Raw genomic sequence first — 18448 nt, 5'->3', positions numbered from 1 at the left:
ACACATTTATTTTTCTTATACAGTTGTGGTCAGAAGTGTATATACACTCAGCATGGTAATTTTGGTCTTTTAATGAATTCTTTGAACTTTCTTTTGCTACAAGCATGCCTCTTACCATATATTCCAGGAGCTGGAACAAACCATTTTAGGAGGGGGGGGTGGGGGGTATTTATACTTTTGTTGTCAAAATGTTTCGTCTCAATCAAGTACTGTATGCTTTTTATATTTTTAGTAGTGTGGCACACAAACAGCAGATATTGTCAAAAAATAAGTAAGAAATCTTTGGGGGTGCTTTGATTCAAAAAGCACCCCCAAAGATGGGCTGAAATCGCCCAAAATGGGCTGAAATCGCCCCGGCACCACGTATTAAAATGTTTAAGAAAGCCTGTATAAATGCACACACTAAGTATGTATAAAGTTGCATAGAGGAAAAATTTAAAATAAATTCACACTTGTGCACCCAGTTCTTTTTTTCTTTCTTAGGCATTAACGGTGTATAATGTAAAGTCGCTCCACTGCAGTGAATGTACAGCAAAAGGAGCGTAGTTCAAAAGAATGAATTGAAAATCAAAGTTACGACATTCATAAATTTCTGATCTCAGCTGCATGCTTTTTGTGAAAAAAAAAAGACATATAAACGCACAAATACACAAAAAGCTGAGATTAAAATAGCATACTGTCTAAAAAAATGTTTTCAAGTCATCACATGATGGTAGGGTAGAAATGTAGATTTTACAAATACACACAGTTTGAAGCAGGGAGCGCAGTGTCCCATTTATCCGGAAGCACGTGAAGGCAGCAGAAGTCACGCGTTGTTTGTACAAATATGGCGGACTATGGCGAGTCATTGGAGTCTTGGCTTAGTAAGTATATATTTAAACTCTTTCCCCCCGCTATTTATTCCTGACAGAAGTAGTCGCGTATGCTCTACGTTAACTTGGTTGTGCTAAATATTAGTTGCACTCGTATGACACAACTGCACTTGGAATTTACCATGCTAATTCATCTGTGTTGTCACAAGAGGTTAGCACGGTCAGCTGCTGTCAACTGATGGTTGATACACGACAAATATTAACCCTTTTTGAATTATTATTATTATTCGTTTCCGGTGGTTATAGTTGGTATGCCTAGAAAGATATGAGTGTTTTGTATTAAACTGGGTCTCCATAATGCACTTATACGTTTGCTTCCTGAAACACCTTTAGGCTTTAACCGAAGTTTAACACAGTCTGAAAACGACAAACATAAACAGGATCAGTAAAGTGTCTTGCGGTTTAGTAAGAGTGAATTCACATTAAGCTGAATATTTTGAACAACTGCCTGAATTGTTCGTAAGGTGGTCTGGGAATGGAGGGAGCTCGATGCTGGAGGGCTGATTGGATTCTTGGTAGTAAACAAATCTGTAGTCTTCAGTGGCTGTCCTTGGATTTAGGTGAACCAAAGGCACCAAAGAAGCTGTCAGAGTTGTATGTTCATGAGATTTTATATTTTTTTGTTTCAGACAAAGCCACTAACCCTTCAAACCGGCAGGAAGACTGGGAGTATATTATGAGTTTCTGTGATCAAATCAATAAGGAGCTAGAAGGGTACGGCCACGTACATTTAATAACCCCAGCCTCTCCCTGCACTCATAATCAAATCGTGTGTCCCCTCCTTGTGGTAAACACACAAGCCTTTGTATTTCTTACATTATTGAGTTTCCATTGCATTGTTTGAATTGCCTTTCTGGCATATTTTCAGTCCACAGATATCTGTCAGACTGTTGGCATACAAGATTCAATCACCACAGGAATGGGAAGCAATGCAAGCATTAACGGTGTGTGGTGGATTTATTTCACTGTGTTTTTCATTCTGATATTAGTAAAGATACTTGTTTGGGGTTTTTTTTGTTTTTTTTAAAGAATATTTTTTGAGCCTGTTTTTGTTTTTGCAGGTTCTTGAAGCTTGTATGAAGAATTGTGGGCGAAGGTTTCACAACGAAGTTGGGAAATTTAAGTTTTTGAATGAATTAATTAAGGTGGTTTCACCCAAAGTAAGTACCAAATGTTTTACATTTGCAGACAGCATCATACTTTGAGTTGTTGTTTTCCTTTATTAAGCAGTTCGTCTACATCTTTTTTTAGTACCTGGGAGATAAAGTGTCAGAACAAGTGAAGAAAAAAGTGATAGAGATGCTGTATAGTTGGACAGTGTCTCTGCCAGATGAAACAAAGATTGCTGAAGCATATCAGATGCTGAAATTACAGGGTGAGACATACACAGCTTCAAAAATGATTAAATATACTGAGTGAAATTTAAACATTATGAAGTGATCACAGTAAAATCCAAAAATCACAGCGTGCATTGTGCTATGAAGTCCTGAAGCTGTCTTTACCAAAGTTCAAAGCTACCTGTTTTTATTTTTAGGTATTGTTTTAGCTGACCCAGAAATTCCTCTTGATGCCACATTAATACCATCACCTTCTCCACGACCCAAGAATCCTGTGTTTGAGGATGAGAAGAAGAGCAAAGTAAGAGAAACTATTTTAGGATATTGTGTGAATGCCGCTTCTCATTAACTGCAATTAATTCTTGTTTTCACTTCTCCCGTCTCTGTTACGGATGTAGGTTTTTAATTATAGGTTATTCGGCATTATTTAAGATGGTATATCACTTATACCTCAGAAGATAATAGTACAATAGTGCATTTCAGGATGGAGCTCATTTGGTAGCTTAGGAGTCAGTGGCTATATGAGTCATCATGGAAAAAATGTGGCCCTGCAAACACCTTTTGTTGCACACTGAGAGATGTTTATATGTCTGGATTTATGTTGGTGCATTTTGTCAACGCAGTAGCATCTCAACTATGCATTATGCACCCCCGAAACTTTAAAGGTGTGGCGTAGGGATGAAGAATGACAAGATTGTGCTGATCCTAATGTTGTTATAGGTCTTGTTTGTAGTTCAGTTGACCTATTGATTCATATTCTTTTCTTTCTGTGCTGAAAATAAGTATGCCTACGCAGGTTTTCAGTACCACTCGGTCTTCATATTATGGCCACACTGCAGAAACTATACTGAGAAAGACCTGTATGCGACTCAGGTGTGCAAAAATGCAGCAGTTCTGAACTTAACATTTCTTTTGCAATTAACAGCAAAAACAGCAAGCACTGGTAAAATGATTAAGCTCACAGGCTAATGATTCCAATGGATTGGGCAATTAAGCACTGGTTGTCAATTAGAACTTCCTGATTCCAGCTTCTAGTCAAAATAAAAGTGCGATGTGAAGATCAATGGTCAAAGAAATGAGTCGTTGAATAATGCAGTAATTAACACTATTAAATATGTATGGCATAACCGTGAGTTGAGATTATCTGTGGCCATAAATTGCCAGAGTTACATGAGAACCATTCTGATATATGCACTTAAATACAAAGCTACAGGCAGAACACAGTTAGAGTAGCCTTGGGCAGTCAGAGAAACCGTTTAAAAACACTTCAGAGATATGGATAAAGTTCAGTGAAAAAAGTCTAATGCTTTCAGAACAGATTTTGAATAATCTTTGCTTTGTGACAGCTGTGAGCTAGCTTCTTTTCCCAAGGCCTGTTATGCTTCACTTACTATCTGATGACATTAACTTCACAAGCTTTGGCCGATATCCCAACTGAAGCCCTGAAATACTGGCCGTTTGTCTTCAGCAGCTCAGCTAACAGATTCCAGCTGATGGCTTTTCAGTCTGTTCTTGCCAGTACCTCTATGCCGTTTTCATGCTTGAATAGGAAACTTTGATTATTGGATTTTCTCACTACATACTTAAAATCGAAACACTCCAAAAGATCAAACGAAGAGATTCTCTCATGGCTGTCTCTTTGGGGGGTTTTCGAAATCCTTTCTCACTCTTGCATCATGATTTTCATTGTGGCATTTCACAGAAATAAAGACCAACTTTGTACATTTATGATGCTGCTTAACTAGCTCATTGGTTGCTACAAATATATTGGGTTTACAGGTAGGTGTGTGGGTGTTTACTTTGGGTTCACAGCAGTTGATCTAATAGTTCTCCTATCTCTCTGCAGAGATTATCAGAACTGCTGAAGAGCAAAAAGCCAGAAGATCTGCAAGAGGCTAACAGGCTCATCAAGAACATGGTCAAGGAGGTGTGTCAATGTCAGATGAAATGTTTTTGTTGTAATATTTGAGTATGAATGAAGTCGGACCTCTGGCTGCTCTCTTTTGGATACATTTTACCTCCTTACTTCAGGAATAAAGAGTCTGATCAACAAATACTAACAAATGTAGTTTTTCTTTTTCAGGATGAGGTGAGAACACAGAAAGCAACAAAGCAAAAAAGCACACTGGAGGCGGTGAACAACAGCGTCAAACTACTTAATGAGATGCTTGCACATTTCAACCCAGAAGACTCCACAGACGCAGACAGGGAGCTTATTAGGGTTCGTTATTTACTGGCTAAGATTCAAATGACCTTTTTGAAAAGATTAAAATTCAAATTGATTGATCTGTCTATTATTAGTTGACCTTTCTGGAAATACTAATAGAAAATTCCAAATGTTTCCCATACAACCCTTAAGCAGTTTGAGGTAATTCTGGGCTTTTTAATTTATAATCCCCTATGAATAATTTCTGAATTAGTTTGAAATTCTAAACTTATTTTATTTATTTTTATTATTATTGTTATTATTTTTGTAGTTTAGTCCCTTTTTAAATAATGATTTCTTTTTCATTGTTTTCCAGGAGCTGTATGGTGATTGTGACAAACTCAGGCAAACGGTAGTTCAGCTTGCTACTGAGACCGAGGATAATGACAGTAGTTTGGGTAATAAAATATTTGATTTGTTTATTCTGCTGAAATGTCTTGCTCAGTTTGCTTGGGTGTGATTCACCCATCAGACCCAGGTGACTCAGAATCATTCTGCTCACAGTTTGTAAATTGTCAGTGTCTTCACTTGTCTTCTCAAGGTTATATTAAATCTCACCCTGGTCTAATTTATTTTGAAATTCACATGTTAGGAGACATCTTGCAGGCCAATGATGACCTCTCTCAGGTTATTAATTTATATAAGAAGATTGTGGAAGGACAAACCATGAATGGAGAGACTGGAGGACGCCAAACACAAACGTCAGTCAGTGCAGGTAAATTTGAAGTGTAGGTCATTCTAATCAGAGAGAACAGTTCCTAACTATTCTACCATTTGGCATGGTTGTTTGTGACATGTTCTCAGTGGGGTGTATGTGGTATTGACTTTAGTGTTGTGCCTGTCAAAACCGATTAATGCACAGTCAGCACTAGCGTAGCCACACTGAAAGCTTATTGCGTTTGAAGCAGGACTTTGCTGAGAATCCCGACTACCATGTTTTTTAAAATATATTATAATGTGTAAGTACACATAAGGATAATCTTAAGAGTGGATATCCTGTCTAACCTGAGAAAGGAATAACACTTTTAAGTGAATGGCCTTTGTGCGTATTGGAATGGCGTGTACCGTTTACAAGCAAGGTTTGGTCTCAGTATTATTTTTAGGGGAAGTTTTATTGGTGAAGACTGACAGTACTACTGCTTTGAGTGCATTTACATACTGTATCTGATAGGCACTGGAAGCACAAATCAATCAGAGATTTTGATTGATCTGGTGGGTCTGGACATCCAGAGCTCCTCTGCATCTGAGCAGCAACCTCCAGCATCTTCGCAGTCATTTCCTGCTGACCTGTTGTGTGGATCAGCTGCCACTGACCCACCGTCCCAGAGTGTTAACGTACCCTCCACAGCACTGTCACTGCTGGATGAAGAGCTGCTGTCTTTAGGTAACATTCAGCATGATGTGGATTAATCACACTGATTTATTTTTTAATTTTGGAACTGAATGTTAAAAGGACCTATTACGCTTTTCTTTCTTTTTTTGTGTTACTGTGTATTGTTGCTATAGTGCATCCATAATATAGTGGTTAACACATTTATCTTAAGACTCATGATTTGAGACTAGGGTCCCAAGCTAGTGTACTTCTAGTGCAGGTCCCAAGCCTGGATAAATGGGAAGGTTGCATCAAATCCAACACAAGCGTGTGACCCCTTAGGAAACAAAGGAGCAGCCAAAAGTACCTTCTTCTATAGTTGTATTTTCACAGTGCTGATACATGAGCCAAAAACTCAGGCATCAGACTGCTCTAAACACTCATGGAAGTTGGTTGATAAGTGAGTTGGAAACTATTTTGTTTCAGGTAGTGTATGAACTTTGGCCTGTACCGTGAGCCTGTACAAATTTAACAAAGCTAAACTGTATGTTATGCAGCGCTACTGTGGTCCAACAATGAAAATTTGGAGTTAAATATCAAAATAATGGGTCCCGTTTAACAATTGTATCAGAATTTATAGATTTTGATGCAAATTCTGTCACAATTGTTTTTATTTACAGGCCTCAATGAACCTATTACTGAGCTTAATAAATCAACACATGGAAACCCAAGCAATCCGTTGCCATCTACACAGGTATTTAAGTGAATTAATTTAAAGTCATTTGAAGTATTGTCTTGTTGGTTAGAAGTGTTTTTATTCCCTTGATTTCCAGGATTCCAGTCAAGATTTGGATCTTTTTGACACTTTACCCACAGTTCCTGTGTTTTCTACGCCTTCTCTCTTTCTGGATGCCCTCTCTACAACAGGAGCCCCAGCTAATCCTTCCAAGACTTATACACCAGCTTCTTCCTTAAACTTCACTGGCCCTGTCTTTTCTACACCTCTGGCTTCTACAACATCCCTTTCAACAACACCCATTTCAACAACATCCCTTTCAACAACATCAGTCATATCCCCACAACCCTTCAGTTCTATATTGACCACCGTGGCTCCAGCTGCTCCTCCTCAGTCATTCAGCTTGACCTCATCTGCTCCCTCAGCCGCTGATATCACCCCTCAACTAATTTCAACTTCGACTTTGGGCTTCCACTCTCCATCGCTTTCTCCAGGTCAGATCCTGCAAGATCTCACTTTGCTGGATCTGGGCAACAATAATAGGTGAGTAATACATGTGCTGTTGTGTAAAATTCTGTAGACTGGGTCACTCCATCTGTACACTTTCACACATTTTTATTTTTTATTTATTTTTTTTTATAAAGAAACCCAGTATATGGTGCAAACTCTTCATTCCATTAAGACTGTGTCTCTTAATCAATTTTAAAGATGGTATTTATTTATGGTATTTACAGACATGACTGAGGGATAGGAGAGAGAGAGAAAGAGAAAGAAACTCTCTTTGGGACTCAGATTGAGATTACCAGTCAATAGCAACAAGCTCGGCGCTTCAGATCTTTTGTGTTTAATTTGCATTGAAAAAATGAGGAGACAGACTTAATCTGGCCAAGAAACTACTTGTTAGTCACTTGTCCAATTACAGTTGAGTCTCTGAAAATAGGGGGCGTTGTATAAGTTGTAGTACTTTTGTTAAACTCACCAAATCCAATTTATCAGTCTGCACTTACATCACATTTTGATTGTGGAATGTTAAAAGCCACTGTGGTGGTGTACAGAGGCAAAATCACAAAAAATGTGGGTTTTTTCCAAACATTTTCTTTGCTCTTTGTCTTTCAGTCTTGAAGCCACATCCACCCAAATTATATCAGAAGGAATACATGCATGGTCTGCTCCTCTGTCTATCAAGAGTCAGGCAGATGACAGCCCTCTGTTGCGCTCTCTGTCCCCTGTTCTACCCCTGAGCCAGTCAAGTCCAGGTAGAGGACAAGAGGTGTCCCTGGCCAATGTATTTGTCCCTCTTGATACCATTAAGCCAAGTGAGTTCACTAAGTGGTCTTTACTGACTATATGTTTATCTCTAAGTGAAGGTTTTTGTAGCCCATTGGAGTGTTTGCTCAGGGTCCTTGACAAGATTAATTTGAGGTCAAACCAGATCATCTGATGTCTTTCTGAAGGTTTTCAGTGATGGAAAAATGGTGTTTACTCTATTAAGCACTTAACACTATTTTAAGTGCTTAAAACCTATTGGAAATATATATTTCTGAAGTAGATTTTCACTGAAAAGGACCAGTGTAAAAGCTGTTCAAAAAAAGCTTTATGTTCTCAAAATGTGAAGATGTATTTTGTTTTTATTAGGACATTTTTGTTTTGCCAACCAGTAATTTGAAATGTTGGCTGCTATTTGACCATCTATCTACTTCGATAGAAAATCCTGTAGAGAGAATAATCACCTGAGAGATTTTGGGAACGCATTCGTGCCTGCGTACTGCAGATGGTTCACTGACCTCCAGGTGTTTTTTTTTGTCAAAACATAATTGTTAGATGGGAGAAAATGAACATATGGTCATTACTGGTGACAGTGAAAAAGTGAATAACAAATTGACAGTGAAAAACGTACTAATACTGTTAGTTTTATGTTCTCACTGTGGTCAGAAATTAAGCATCGCAGCATGCACGAAAGGAACGATGTGCATGAAAGCAGAAATCTCTTCTAGCTGACTCAAATGACTGTGTTGAGGGTCGTGTGTACTGGCTTATCAGTTTATGAAGTAATCTCAGTTTATTCTTTTTCTTTGCGCTACCTACACTTTTAGGTAAAGTGTGCCCAGTGACAGCTTATGATAAAAATGGTGTTCGCGTTCTGCTGCATTTCGCCACCGACTTTCCACCAGGCAGGCCGGATGTGCTGGTGATGGTGGCGTCCATGCTTAACACAGCCACTCAGCCGGTGAAGAACATTGTTCTGCAGGCTGCTGTGCCCAGGGTAAAACATGACGTGCATACGTAACACTGTTCCTCCATCATGAGATTAGATTTCAGTAAAAATTGAATTTGGGTGGGATGCAGCTTGTGTTTGATGTATGTGGATGTCTCTTCTGCCAATTCTCCAGACGATGAAAGTAAAACTGCAGCCACCCTCAGGGACAGAGCTGGCCTCTTTTAACCCAATACTTCCCCCTGCTGCCATCACTCAGATCATGCTGCTTGCCAATCCTCTCAAGGTAAAGCTCAGCCTTGAGCTTTTCTGGTGTCCATGCATTTAAGCATTTATTTATTGACAGAGCGCTTACTCAGTTGAGCTGTTCATTCAGTAAAGCACAGTGAAACATCTTTTACTGTCTTCCTTGTCAATCAATATGAGAAAATAATGGTTAATGGCTCAGTGTGATCCTTAACTGAAATGTTCTGCTTTTATGTCTTGCAGGAAAAGGTCCGGATGAGATATAAATTGGGATTCACGCTGGGAGACCAGCCATTCACAGAAGTGGGGGAGGTGAATGATTTTCCACCTGTTGATAAATGGGGAGCTCTATAGCTCTGTAGGCTGATCGCTATAAGACTACTTGAACGATTTGGCTTTCAGTGTTCTGCTATGGTCAAAAGAAGGCAAAATATTAAAGCTTTCAGGCAGAGTTTCAATATTTGATAAATGTTGTTGGATTTCAGAGAGTTGAAGATGGTCTGCTGATGTAGCACAAATACAGTAATTTTATTACGATACCAGAGGTAGTCAGTGTGATGCAGTTACTAACAAAATGAACTGTCTGAATGCTAATGGTGGTTGTTTGGTGAATTTTAAATATTGTCGTGCTTTCAATTTTTTTAGTACCCTTTTGATATAATTTTAATGTTCCTATTTGTGTCTCTGTTTTATTGGAGAATAGTTGCACTTTTGAAAACGGCAGTCTTGCATAGAGGTTGAAATGATTATGAAACTGTGGTTGTATGAGCAGGTGATCGCAATCAGAGTTTCACATGATTTCTTGATGACTATGTAAGATTTTTACAGTTGAGACAGGCTGAAGCGAACAAGAGCCCCTCTATTTCTGAAAAATCACTCCAATATTGGCTGATTGGAAATTGGTCACTTCCAGTCTGGCTCAAAACTACAACTGAATACTTTTCTTCTTCTGGGTTTTACAGGAAATCACAGCTCAGCCTCTTATACTCACCACTTATGTTTTTTTTAGTATTTCAGTATTTATTGTCATGAATGTATTTATTTTGGTTAGTGAGGAAGCTATCACAACTCCTAACGTAATGTATGGTGATGCAGTTGTCAGCTGTATTCTGCATACCCCTTATTAATAGATACTTTGAGTATTGTATTAATAGATTAACAAGTTAGTGTGCTTTTCAGAGTCTTTAATGTTACCAAATAGTCATACAGATTTGTTATAAACGTTACATTATTTAGCAAACTAGAGATGGGCTTAACAAGGAAATTTAATTCCTGTTAGAAGAAACGGCGGCCATAGGTCAAGGCATAACCACTGGGTAACTTTACATGTTCATACAGAATTGTGACCTCTTTATCTCTATCTTCTTGGAGTTATGTGTGCTGGAGGTTCTCTACATATTTCTTATAAGTTTATTTATTTGTCATATTGTTAAATTACCTTGTCATTGCATTTTTGAACAACTACTTCTGTGCATGGATAAATAAAGACTGGGATGGATTTTATTTATGTTACACCTTTTAACATGACTGTTTTTTTTTTTGTTTTTTTTTTTTGTTTTTTTCAGTGTTCAAAATCAGTGTAAATGCAACTGAATGTTTTTCAATTTTAGAATTGTTATCTCAGGTCCTTAAATTAGCTTGAAAAATGTCTAAGGTATGCAAAACTGCCACATTTTGCCCCATTGAAAGTCATTGAAATACAATTTTTGATCCTACATTTATTTTTGACATTGACTAATTCATTCCGTTATGTTAAGGTTTTATTTTGGAGTACTCTCCTTCAGTTTTTTATTTTTATAGTTGCCCACCAGGTGGTACTGCTTTTTCCCATTCAAAGCAAGCAGCAAAATTTTGCCTTTTCTTTTTTTCTGCAAGGCTGCTTTGCTACTGAAATAAATGTTGTTGGATAATCGTATGTGTGAGAGAGAGGTCCACCTTTAAGTCTTTTGTCTTAGTTTATAATGCAGGGTGTGGCTTTCTAATTCAATAACAGTAAATGTATTGTATTGCATTTTGTCCATCTCCATATTTTGATATTCTTCAAATGTTTGCCTCCCACAAAGACTGCAACAGTCTGAGTTTGAACCTGGGACCTGCACACCATGCCACCAGCTATGCGCTGCTGATTGTAAGTTGTGGCCATGGGAAACACTCAGTGGTGTATATGGACACAGAGGAACTACAGCCTATTTAGGGATGCTCATTTCAGATGGTGTTTGCAGGTAACAAAAATTAATCAGTTCAACTTAACATGTTTCAAGCTGAAGTAGTTTTAAAAGACTCTGTCATTTAAAGTGGAAAAAGTAATACTATATAATATTTTATTGGTGGGAAGTTACTTTTTTAATAGAACCTAGATTATACACTGTAGAAAAAATAAAATGCTGGAAAATCAATGTTTCTGCCAATCATTAACCTATCCCAGGGCCTAATAAAATCATAGTAATATACTCCTTAAAATTCTTTTTTTTTGCTCTTTATCCTGTTGTTTGCTGTATGTGAAGTGCATTAATATAACCAAACATAGTCCATGTGGTGTATTTATTTATTTTCCAATGCCAGATGGTGAGTACGAACTAGAGATACAGTTCCTGTATCCCCAGATTATATGCATCTAAACGTCGCTTACTCATTTTTATTAACTTGACGATACTGGAGCCATGAACTATATTGCTGTTAAATGAAACGCGGGCTCTTCGCTCACTGTATTGCGGCCGACGCAAAGTGGCGCGCTACACTGCGCAGCCGCAGCAGAACAGGCGAGACGCAGGCAGACAGTCCTCAGCAGCAGCCATGGCAGATGGAAAGGCCAAGGTGAGGATTGGACTTTAAATGAATCAGAGCCCATACAAAGTTGAATGTACACGGTAAACTGATGGAAAGGAGTTCGTACAATTATTTCGAATCGTATAACACCAAAGACCGCTTCAAACATGCGCTAACTTTACGGTATTTGCTAGGAAGCTAACGGGTGAAGTTAGCATAATAAGCTAACGTGGCTAACCGACTCGATCCATTTGGTGTATTTTCAAAAAAATCTATTTTCTGTAAAATAATTTTTAATCGGCACCTCTAAATTTTTTGCCATCGTTATGAGTAATGCACATGTAATGGAAAATGTAGTTATCCGATATCCGACTAGATTAAGCACCAGTTCAAGAAAAGCGAGTTAACGCTGAGACAGAACAGAACAACATAAACGGTACAAAACAACAAAAGCCGTAATGTGTAAACGAATCTTAAGTTTAAAAAAGGGTACCGTTGTACTCAATCGCTAGCCATACGCCTGGGTAAAGAGATAAGGGTTTTGTTAATAGCACAAGTAGTATAATTTGAATCCTTGCTAGGCCGCTGTGCATCTTGTTGTATTGAAGGCCATTGTTGCTTGAGTTGCCTATAGCTAATGCTAACGTTGAAGTTGTAAATCCAGTCCTCATTGCTCTCGGTACCCACGCTAGTCTCCCGCTCTACGCACATCAGGCAGGCTGGTGTCGCGGAGGATTAAAAAACAAGCAAAAAAACGTAAATCCACACACGTATTGTGAAATTAACTTTTGTTTGAAGACAATGAGGTATCGCTGAGATATGCAAGACACCTATGACTCGGAATTTGAAATGGCGGGCGCAGTTTCTTGTAAATAGTCACACCTCCCCCTTTTTTCTAAATAATCTGACTTTCTATGAACTTGTTTTTTGTCTTTAGGAGGGAGTAAAGACTGAGAACAACGAGCACATCAACCTGAAGGTGGCAGGACAGGATGGCTCAGTGGTGCAGTTTAAGATCAAAAGGCACACTCCTCTCAGCAAACTGATGAAAGCTTATTGTGAACGGCAGGTGAGACTGGGACACAATTTTAACTGTTTCTTATAAGTATCTTTAACCTCCTAGGACCTGGTGTCTACATATGTGGACATCACATTTTGGAATGTCTAGACGAAAATACTTAATTTTTCTCTACAAGGGCCTGATATCCACTTATGAGGACATTATACTGCCACTGTTCTATCAAAATTTAAAACCAATGCCTCATATGTGGATCTCATTTGTCTCAGAAAGAAAAAATTAGGTAAAAAAAATCTGGTAATTCTTTGTTTTTACATTCATCAGGTCCCAATCAACCCAAATAGCAAAGAAAATTTTAAAATGCATGCCATGAAAGAGTTTGGGTCTTAGGAGGTTAAATGTATTGCTGGTCTTCTAAAATTGGTCATCCCTATTCCAGAGACCAAGAAATTGACATTTTAAAAATACATGGTTCTTGCCAAATCAGAAATGGAGGGGGGGGGGGAAAAAGCTATATTTTGACATCCATTAGGGCAAATATTCAAAACTAAGGCATATGTTTTGAACCAGTATTTTTATTAATTGGCTTAATTTATTTATGCTTATATTATGTTTAAGTATATCAGATGGTCAAAAATATCAGATGACGCATCAACTTCTGTTAGCTATGGTAACAAGGCTCTTTGCTTTAACTGTGTGAAGACCAATTGTTTGTATGTATTGCCCCCCTCCCCCACCATCTTGACTTTGTTTTGGCCCTATAGAAGCACATCTTTGTTTTAATTTTGTCATTACTCACATGGTACCCGGAGGAAAGGTTTGGCCCAATCCAGACAACCTTAAATTTATCTGAAAGTTAAGAGTCTTAAAAAACACCTAAGGTCTACTTTATACATAATAGGTGTGCAACATCAGTCCTTCCCCATCTAATGCGCAGTACACAGTGTGATAGTTACCCCTTCTTGCACGTCCTCTGTACTGAAAATAAAGGATTGCAGATTAGAGTAAAATGTCAATCATATATATTTAATCTTTGTAAAATTCTAGATCTTTATAAATTGTGTTATTTGTATATGTTAGAGCTATTTCTCATATATGTAACTTTGTAATATATTGTATTATTTAATTTTGGTCAGCGTGTTACTGTTCTTATTGTCTTGGAGCAAGTTTAACCACATAATTTCCTGTTATCCCACCCTCTTTATTTACATCTAATTTTGAAGAGGTTTTTTAGTTTAGCGGTCAGTAGTGAGAGATGGGGAACAACAAAGGTTCTCCTGAAACTGGAGGTATTGCACTTCACAGCCAGTGTTTTAAACCTGCGGTCACAAAAATGCCTTGTGATGTTTAAAAGTAAACATTTGTTTTTCCACTCAGGGGCTGTCAATGAGGCAAATACGATTTCGATTTGACGGTCAGCCCATCAATGAAACAGACACACCTTCTCAGGTATGTGTACACGCTCTTGTTTTTGTGCACTTTTGGAATCAATTTTTGTTATTGTGAACTACGGCTGAATAACCCTTGGTCCTCACATTCTTGCTACTCCGGATCTTACATTTCATATTAGTTACTACATGTAAACTCACTGCATTATGCTGCAGTACTCACAAACCAATCAGCTGTTTGGGGGATTCCAGGCCAGGCCAACACGACCCTTTTTTGGTTTGGTTTGGTTTGATTTTTTTATTTGTTTTTGCAGTCCCGAGATTGCATTTCAGCTGATATGTTATCAGCATATACCATTTACTTTCATAAACTCAAAGACGCAGTAATTCTGCATTACAACTGTACTACAACTAGACCAAGAAAGAGTTTATAATACTTAGTTAGTGTCGTATACAGAAAAAGCATAGAGTTTGCATAAGAGCTGTGATGAACAGATCTAACTCCTTGTTGCGTTTGCAGTACTCCCTTCATGTCAGTGCAGAACATAATGTTTTTACTATGATGTTTAGCGGAAAACAGTCAAAACACTGGGTGATAAATCAGGTATGATACATGAATATACTGATACATTAAGTATTGTTATATTCTCATAACAGCCTGTCTACAAGCACCTTCACATAAAAGGGGTGACATTAACAACATATGACCAATCATGCATATGGACTTTGTAGTGACAGCACACACACAACAAAAATTAAAAGCTATGATATTTTTAAAAAATTGAAGAGGTTAAGCACACAATAGTAACTGCTGTGTAGGTTTACACACAAGTATTACAGGTCTGTTATTAAAACACGGGACGAGATGATGGATTACAATTTTTATTTCATTGAGTTAATGTTTAGATATGCTTATGTTTTAGGAGAATATTAATGCTTATAGGATAATCTTCTGAACTTGCGGTTGACAAGTGGGGGAAAAAAGCAGAAATTAAGCTGCTTCCCAAGAGCAGGTGGGAAAGACAAAAACTTTAGATGCTATTAAATATTTTTGGACCTTCTTAGGAGGAGATCTGAGGAGATCTTCCAGAAATGGTGATGATACTTTTCCAGAAAAGTGAGTGCTTAGTAGGCAGTTTTCTACCTGTTTATCTCTTATCTTGAGTATAACCTTCTCCAGAACAGCAAGAAGTGAACAGCTTTCAGAATATATCAATAAATAACCCTGAAGTTAGTGAGATGGGTACAAATCCTGCTTCATAGTACAGGCCTCAAGTCTTAAAAAAGTGTAGTCAACATGGATGTGTCTTATATTTTAATGGCCACTAGAGGGCGAGCAATCCTTTTGTTGAAAAACTTTTGATTGTGGGAAAATGGCCCCTGGCTTCCTCCCTCTGTGACCTCGTTGAACACTTTCTTGATGAGTTTTTGGGCTTGGGAAACAAACATCGAGTCCATTCAGAAAGAAGTAAGATCTGTGGTTCATACTGCAGCTCACTGAGTAATAACTTGTTTGTCAAGTCTTTTAACATACCAGTGGGTTGCATCACGGTGGCTTCGGCCACCTTTTAAAGCATTTGTACTTCCTTCTAATATTTAAAAAGTTTTCTTGTCTTTTTCTTTTGCAGCTAGAAATGGAGGATGAAGATACAATCGACGTGTTCCAACAGCAAACTGGAGGCTCTCCTCTTTAAAGACTGTTTCCTATGAACATCCCTACCTCCCCCTTTCATCCCTGAACATCTTTGTTATACCCAGTCTTCAAATGCTCATGACCAGTGTTGATACGATCCAGTGGAATATTTACACAAAATACTCAAAGGCAGCACAGTTAGTGTTGAGTTTGATCACACTGCCATGTTACGTGACATGTTAACATGTCTGAACAGCGCAGTGCAGACAATAAGTAGGCTGCAGTCAGTCTAATGTGCCGAAGAAATGAGAAACTGTTTTTGTTTGTTTGTTTTTTAATTTCAGAAGAGAACGCTTGGTCCTGCTTTTGCTTTTATACTTACCAAGGCTTTGATTAAAGATGGAGGTTTGATTGATGTAACCCGGTGTTTTAAATTCACTGACATCTGTTGTTATTATAAAAATGTATTGTTGGAATAAAATGAGTCTTTTTTTTTTTTTTCTTCTTTTTTTTTTTACAAATCTGTGTGTATGTGTGTTTTCGTCACATCTGAAAACTGTTTGCAGGTACTGCTGCAGTCATTTAAAATTGTAGGTTTGAATGTCCTCAGTTATTTGTTTCCATGCAATAAGAGGAAATGCTGACACGTCTTCAAATTATAATCATCAGATAGCAGTTTTCATGTGTGGTTATGATGTAAGCACTTTAAGCAGCCAAATATATAATTATCCATTATTCCATAGCCAATAAAATACAGTGGATATGTAGTCAGTTTTCAAAAGTAATCAGTGTCTAGATAATGATCTCTTGAATGACGTAATGAGCTGTGTGTGCATATGCATGTCCCCACTTGCCCTGCTATTGTCTTTATTCTTCAAGCTTAGTCCCTCTACCAGATGCCTTGGAGTTTGAGTCTTGCGCAGCGTCTTTGCTGTTCCTAGACTACACTACACTTTTCTGAACATAGATCTTTGTCATCCCTACAGTCTGCTGGACGCAAATCTTGTTCTTTCCATTCAGCTGACTTGTCAGAACTGGCCTTACTGCAGGTATTTCATAGTTTCCCACGGGTCTCTATGGCTCCAGTTTGCTGGGGGATTCTAAAGTACTGTCCTCAATATATTCAATCTTGCTTTCTAATAATAGTCCTTTTGCTTCTCACTATGTTCCTTCTCTTTATTTACCATCTGACTGCACTTAACCAGTCCGAATGGCATTCCGATGATGATGCTGTTGATCTTACTCGGGAATTGATGTCTCATTCGTGGCTGGCATACAGCTTGAGGTCATCCATGTAGAGGAGGTGGTTAACGTTTGCTCCATTCTGTTGTCTGTATCTGGAGCCAGTCTTAAGAATGATATGGCTGAGAGGGTTCAGGTCTTGGTAAATCCTGCAATTGTACTTTTGCACTAGACGGCCTCTAGTGTTGTTCTCAGGGTCCCTTTGATTGTTCATGTCCATTTGTGACTCATTGTGTCATAGGCTTTCTTGTAATTGTAATTCTAACTACTCTTGTGCAGAGTAGTCACTTTTGAGGCCAGACTGACCAATGTTCCGGCAGCATGGTGTTTTTTCTCTGTTTTTTCTCTCAATTCCTTTCTGGGCCCATGTATTGAGTCCTACGCCTATTCATCTGGAACAGGGGTCTCAAATTTGCAGCCCATGGGATGCTTGCAGCCAGTATGTTGACAAGAAGAAATTCAATTTTGCAGTTTGGCCCTTGAAGTTCCTTTTTTTGTTAGGAAGTATATGTTTTTTGTTGAGTGCAATGTTCAAGTAAGCTCTTTAAAAAGCAGAAACTTATTTAATATGAAGACATTATGAGCAGAGAGTACAAACATGTTGAGAGTTTGGGTGTGTTAGTTCAGTGAAAGTTATTTGTAAAGAAAACAAATTTCACTAGCAGTCAAAAACTAATGTGTACACTTATCTCTACATTTTTATTTTGTTAAATACAAACAAAATTATAGCACAAGTGCTGCCACGTGTCTGGTTAGAAAGAGAGTACCAATTAGTGTTTTTTGGTAGTTCAATGAAAGGCTTCAGTTAGTTAAGAGAAGAAGTTTGCTGATGTCTTCAACCTGTCATTATCCCAGGCTTTAGTCCCATGCATTTTCAAATCCTCCACAGTCATACCAGCCCCCAAAAGACTGGACATATCCACCCTAAATGACTTCAGGCCAGTGGCACTCACACCAGTTGCCATAAAGTGCCTAGAAAAACTGGTTCTCACACATATCAACCACATGGTCCCGGACACTGTCCATCCGCTCCAGTTTTCTTGCTGTCCCAATCGATCAGTGGATGACACAATAGCAATAGCCTTACACCACACTCTGCAACATCTGAAGAGTAGCAGAATGTAGAGCAGGATGCTTTTATTGTACTCCAGTTCTGCTTTCAATACCATGCGTCCGGGCAAGCTGACCAAGAAGCTGACATACCTTGGCGTCCCAACTCCCAACTGGATTCTGGATTTCCTGACAGATGGACCACAGGTGGTGAGAATGGGAGGACGAGCGTCTGCTGCGCTTACAGTCAGCACAGGGTCCTCGGCGGGCTGTTGCCTCAGCCCCAAACTCTCCACCCTGTATATGAATGACTGTGTCTCCACCCAGGATAACATCTTTGTCATTAAATACGCTGATGAGACCACCATCCTACGGTTTATCAAGGTGGGCATGAGTCAGGGTACAGCCCTCTTGTAAAGGGGGTATA

The 18448-nt window shown here is 38.4% G+C and overlaps 2 protein-coding genes across 2 annotated transcripts; both read left to right on the top strand.

The window, feature by feature from the left end:
* Nucleotides 1–814: 814 nt before the first annotated feature.
* On the top strand, nt 815–9918 carry gga3a (golgi associated, gamma adaptin ear containing, ARF binding protein 3a). The gene is made up of 17 exons (XM_085354951.1): nt 815–863; nt 1502–1586; nt 1741–1816; nt 1934–2032; nt 2124–2247; nt 2407–2510; nt 4056–4136; nt 4293–4430; nt 4732–4813; nt 5008–5130; nt 5587–5799; nt 6408–6481; nt 6561–7006; nt 7580–7779; nt 8557–8726; nt 8854–8964; nt 9168–9918. Exons 1-17 carry the CDS (start codon nt 827–829, stop codon nt 9276–9278), a joined length of 2274 nt encoding a protein of 757 aa, XP_085211077.1. The 5' UTR covers nt 815–826; the 3' UTR covers nt 9279–9918.
* Nucleotides 9919–11685: 1767 nt separating this feature from the next.
* On the top strand, nt 11686–16208 carry sumo2a (small ubiquitin like modifier 2a). Its single transcript, XM_085354952.1, has 4 exons — nt 11686–11738; nt 12628–12759; nt 14086–14157; nt 15725–16208. The coding sequence occupies exons 1-4, from the start codon at nt 11718–11720 to the stop codon at nt 15788–15790; spliced, it is 291 nt and encodes a 96-aa protein (XP_085211078.1). The 5' UTR covers nt 11686–11717; the 3' UTR covers nt 15791–16208.
* The last annotated feature ends 2240 nt before the right edge of the window (nt 16209–18448 follow it).

Source organism: Diplotaxodon limnothrissa, linkage group LG6 (assembly GCF_057381915.1).
Source record: "Diplotaxodon limnothrissa isolate DT_005_m linkage group LG6, D_limnothrissa_male_GT1.1, whole genome shotgun sequence".
NCBI classification, from domain to species: domain Eukaryota; kingdom Metazoa; phylum Chordata; class Actinopteri; order Cichliformes; family Cichlidae; genus Diplotaxodon; species Diplotaxodon limnothrissa.
This window is presented reverse-complemented; position numbering and strand designations above follow the sequence as displayed.